This window comes from Mirounga leonina, unplaced genomic scaffold (assembly GCF_011800145.1).
Source record: "Mirounga leonina isolate KUSES-001 unplaced genomic scaffold, KU_Mleo_1.0 Mir_166, whole genome shotgun sequence".
NCBI classification, from domain to species: Eukaryota; Metazoa; Chordata; class Mammalia; order Carnivora; family Phocidae; genus Mirounga; species Mirounga leonina.
The window spans coordinates 37173969-37178457 of NW_023270418.1; the positions used below are offsets into that span (position 1 = coordinate 37173969).

Sequence of the window (4489 nt, forward strand, 5' to 3'; positions counted from 1 at the left end):
GTGAGTCCGGAGCCGAGCCCCAGGTGGGCGGGGCCCGGCGCGCGGGTGGGCGGGGCCTCGCCGCGGGTGGGCGGGGCCCGGCGCGCGGGCGGGCGGGGCCTCGCCGCGGGTGGGCGGGGCGGCAGCAGGAGACGAGGGAGGGCAGGTCCGCGGCAGCTGCCTTCGGTCAGCCGGTGTCCGGCGCGGAGCACAGAGGACGGCCTCGTGGAGGTGACATGTTAACTTTTCGGGATACTTCCTGGTATCAGAGCGGAAACAGTGCCGTTGTCAGAGGCAGGCAGAGAGAGAGACAGCAGGGGAAAGAGAGAGCGGGCACGGGCGGGCCCAGCCGCAGGCGGTGGCCCCCGGTGCCCCCTTTCCTTTCCTCCCCGGTGTCGCCGCGGGCCGGGCGGGGCGGGCGGGGCGGGCCGTGCCGGCCTGGGCAGGGGGCTATGTGTCTAAGGCTGCTCGCGGCGGGCGGCGGGCGGCCCCGTCCTGGCCGGGTCCTTGGCCGTCGGGTACTCGGCGTCCCCTCCAGGGCCGGGGCCAGCGGCCGCGGAGTCACCGAGGCGGCCGTGGGCACTCCGCTTGGCGGGCGTGCTGGGGGCCTGGGCCGCCTGCCCGTTCTTCTCGTCTGAAAAAAGTTGTTTAATTACGTCAAAGAAGTTACTCAATGGGCTGCCTGGGTACACAGAACAGAAGACAAAAGAAAAAACAAGAAAAAAGAAAAGAAGAGAAAGAGGAAGGGGGTAAGGAGAGAGAAAGAGAACAAACAAATGAACGAAAGGGTCTCCACGAAGAAAGAAAACCCAGCGAGATGAGGTCTGAGCCGGGCTGGGCAGGCGGGGGCGGGTGGGCAGCAAGCGGGGCAGGCAGGTGGAGAGACCCCTCCTCCCTCGCCAGGCCTGGCCCCCCTCCACCTCAGCCACCAGTCCCCCCCCCATCCACCCCAACGCCTGGCCAGCTGGCCAGTCCCACTCTGGACACTGAGACAGAGAAACCAGCACTGCCCCAAGCCCCAGGGCTGAGCAGGAGCCTGGGACCCCAGGCTGGCTCCGTGCAGGGGGCCAGGGGGCCTTCTCTGGGCTGCGGAGGCTGGAGCCAGTGTGCCCACCACACTCCTCCCAGGAGGCCTGGAGCCCGGCCCCTGCCAGCCCGGGCAGCACCGCGTGGACACAGGGGTCAGCAGCAGACAGACAGATGGACGGATGGGTGGACAGGCATGGAGGGCTTGGGTGTGGGAGGGCTGGGGGCAGGCAGCCAGACTGGGAGCCCTGATCCCAGAGGGAATGTCCTGAGGGCAAGAGGAAGAGGGCAGAAATGGTCTGACCACCCCCACCTGGGGGCCCTCTTCTCTGTCCTGATGCCTCTGCTCTACTTCTTACACCTGACGCCGCCAGCCCAGAGCAGCGCTGTGCATGCACAGCACACTGTCACCCCCTCCGGTGGACAGAAAGCTTCCCACCAGCCTCCTGCCCAGGTCTGGAGTCTGCCCAGACCCCAGGCCAGAGCCCACACACGGGACCCTTGCCAAACTTGGGGCATGCGGACGCTTTACTGCTCTGAGCCCTGGGGTCCCTTCCTGGCCTGCCTGGATCCTAGGGCCGGGCCTATGGCTGCCCTAGGGGGTGGGTGACCGAGGCTGCTCCTGGCAGAGGTGGGGGACTGGGTGGGCCCGAGTGTGCACGTCTGGACCCCGCGTATACACAGGGACCCCAGGATAGCCCTCAGGGCGGCGGGGGCGGCACCCTGCCAGGAGCAGGCTGCAGCTGGGGGTGACAGGCTGGGGGGTCCCAGGTGAGCATGAGGGGTTCTTACCACATTTGGAAAGCCTCCCCGTCATCATTTCCATACAGTTAGTGGTGTCTGGAGCACAGAATGGAGAAAGGAGGGAGGGAGACGTGTGAAAAAGTCTTCCCACTTGGACCCCTGGCCAGGCGCTGCCCTCAGCCTCTGGCCAGGCCCTCAGGGAGAGGCAGAGCCCGGCGTGGGGCGTGGCCATAGCCGAGTAGGGGGTTTGCTGGGGCCGGCCGACTGGAGAGAGGGGCCAGACGGGGAGGGGGTGGAGCCCAGAGCGGGGCGGGGCTTACAGAGGGCAGGGCTGGGGTGGGGTGGGGCTGGGGGTGGAGCCTGGGGTGGGGCTGGCTCAGAATATGGGCGCTGAGCGGGGGCCTTGTCCTGGGCAGAGGAGAGTCCTGCTACAACCAGAGCCGGAACATGGGACGTGGCCCTGCCCCTTGGGTGCCCTGGGCCTGCCTGGCCCTCCGTCCCCTCTGTCCTCCCTGGGCCCAAGACACAGGCTCTGGCACCGAGAAGCCCAGGGTTCTGGCTGTGCTCTACTCTGGCCATCTGTGTGTCCTCACTCTGCCACTCTGCAGCTCAGGCAGCTGCGTGGCTCCCATCTGCCCCTCAGCTCGTGTTGGCCCCCCCTTCCCTGACCCTCTCCCACCTTCGGCTGGGCCTGGGAATGTTGGTGCTGGCAGGGGCCTAGGGTGGGAGGCTCCTCCCTCAGGGCCCTCACAGGAGCCTCTGCTAGGTGGGATGTGACCTCTGGGCCTCCTGTCCCTATTGGAGTGGCCACCAGGTCTCTTGCCCTGGAAGCTGAGGGGCCCCCACTTCTGCCCCCTGCTCACAGCGGCTCTAGAACTGAGCTCACCAGACAAGAGCACCTGGAGCGGGCGGGAGGGTGCTGGGAAAGGCCAGAGTCCAGGGAGACCCATTAGGAGGCCTGGGGATGGGGCCAGGGCATGGGCTGGGTTCCTGGCTCAGGCTCCCCCAGGTCCAAGGCCCCCCGAAGGAGGGCAGGGGAGAACGACTTGGGGCCCAGATTGGGTACCCAAGAGCTTGCAGGGACATGGGTTTGGGCACAGGTCTAACCAAGGCCCCCGCTTTGGGATGGGGTTAGGACTGGAGGTAGAGCCCAGGGGAAGGGTGGTGTCCACCTTGTTCACTGCTGTGCCTGGGACTTGGCATGAGGGACGCCTGCTAACAGGGGCAGAATGACCCCTCTTAGGTTACTGTCCATGGCCCAGACAGGAGGAGAGAGACTGCGGCCCCCAGACAGTGGCTGCAGGCCTGGGCATCTGCTGGGCGGCACACCAGGCCCTAGCCTTTGCTCACGTCGCCGGACAAGCTCTGTCCTTGCCTGGCCTCAGTTTCCCTCTGTCAGCCCTACTGTGCTCTGAGATGGAGGCCCTGAAGGCCCAGGGAGCCACCTCCGCCCCACGCCCTGCCTCCAATGCCAAACTGGCTCCCGGGACCAGGCTGCTGGGGCCACCCCCGCCCTGACCTGCCCGTGGGGTGACGGACGAGGCACATGTTGGGGGAGAAAAGGGTAACACACACGATGAGATGAGGATGGCAGGGGCGGGGAGGAGGGGAACAGGTGGGGCCGGTCTGGCCTCTCGGACCCCACCTGGCTGGAGGAAGGGCCCACTGAGGCTCCAGCCGACGGGGGTGCTCAGGGCTCGGGCTGGATGCTGTGCTGCGGACCCCAAACCCTGACACAGGCCTCACGGCGGGCTGTGCCCTACCAGCATCCTGACAGCAAGCACACCCTTGCTAACGGACCGCCCTGCCCAGACACGGGCTCACCCACCCCCACCCACGGTGGGCACGGAGCCCACTCCCCACCAGATGCTGAGCGGCATGGGCCCTCAGGCCCTCAGACCCCCAGCACCTCCAGGCCTGGGCCGCCCCTTTCCCTGTGTGACCCCTTGGAGGCCCAGCTGGGGAGCCCCTCCTTTGGGAACTCATGGCCAGACAGTCACAGGCCTGTCACGGGGAAGGCAGGCGGCAGCAGCCCCACCACGTGTCAGCCAGCGTGGACGCTCGGCCCACAGGCTCGCAGGGTGCCCCTGGGGGAGTCCCGAGGGCGGCGGGCTCCCAGGCAGGACCTTGGCCACTGCTCTCCTGGAGCCTGCTCTGGCCGGCCCGGGGCCAGGCTGCCCGTGTCTGGCCGCGCAGCCTGGGTGCTGGGCCCTGTGCGGCCTGTCCAGGGCCGGGAGCTGGCCGCTGGAGGTGTGAGGGGCACAGGGCGCCCTTCTCGGGGCCAGCGTGGCTCTCGCCGGAGGACCTGCCCGCAGCCCCCTCCCTGCCCCTGCGGCGGGGCCGGACACCTTACCTGCCCGCGTCAGAGGCTACTCTCGTAGCTGGTGGCCACCTTCTGGCCCTTAAGCCCAGCACCCCAGCTTAGTCCTGGCGCTGGCGGGGGGGGTTCTACAGTGGACAAGAGGCGCCTTTCAGCGTGGTGTGCTGGGCCCTACCTCCCTGGGTGTGCAGACATGGGCCGGCCCACTGCGCCGGGGAGGGCCCTGCCCCGGGGGGCGGGGAGGTGGGCTCGCCGGAGGGGCCACACCCCTGCTCACGGCCCGAGGGCGGCCCAAGCTGAGCCCCGCCTCACCTGACAAGTGCTGGGCGGCGGGCTGGTCGTGTGTGCTCAGGAGCTGCGTCTGAATGGTCTCCACCACCCTCTTGAAGCGGCGGCTGGGGCCTGGGGGGACGGGGGGCC

The 4489-nt window shown here is 68.4% G+C and overlaps 1 protein-coding gene across 1 annotated transcript in view; it reads right to left on the reverse strand.

The window, feature by feature from the left end:
- Positions 1-4489, reverse strand: part of BRSK2 (BR serine/threonine kinase 2) — a 65200-nt gene that overhangs the window by 1854 nt on the left and 58857 nt on the right. Inside the window, exons 18-20 of the mRNA XM_035013599.1 lie at positions 4382-4471; positions 1798-1845; positions 419-613 (exon numbers count right to left, since the gene is read on the reverse strand). Coding sequence (XP_034869490.1) covers positions 438-613; positions 1798-1845; positions 4382-4471 — 314 coding nt within the window. The 3' untranslated portion in view covers positions 419-437. The remainder of the gene's footprint in view (positions 1-418; positions 614-1797; positions 1846-4381; positions 4472-4489) is intronic.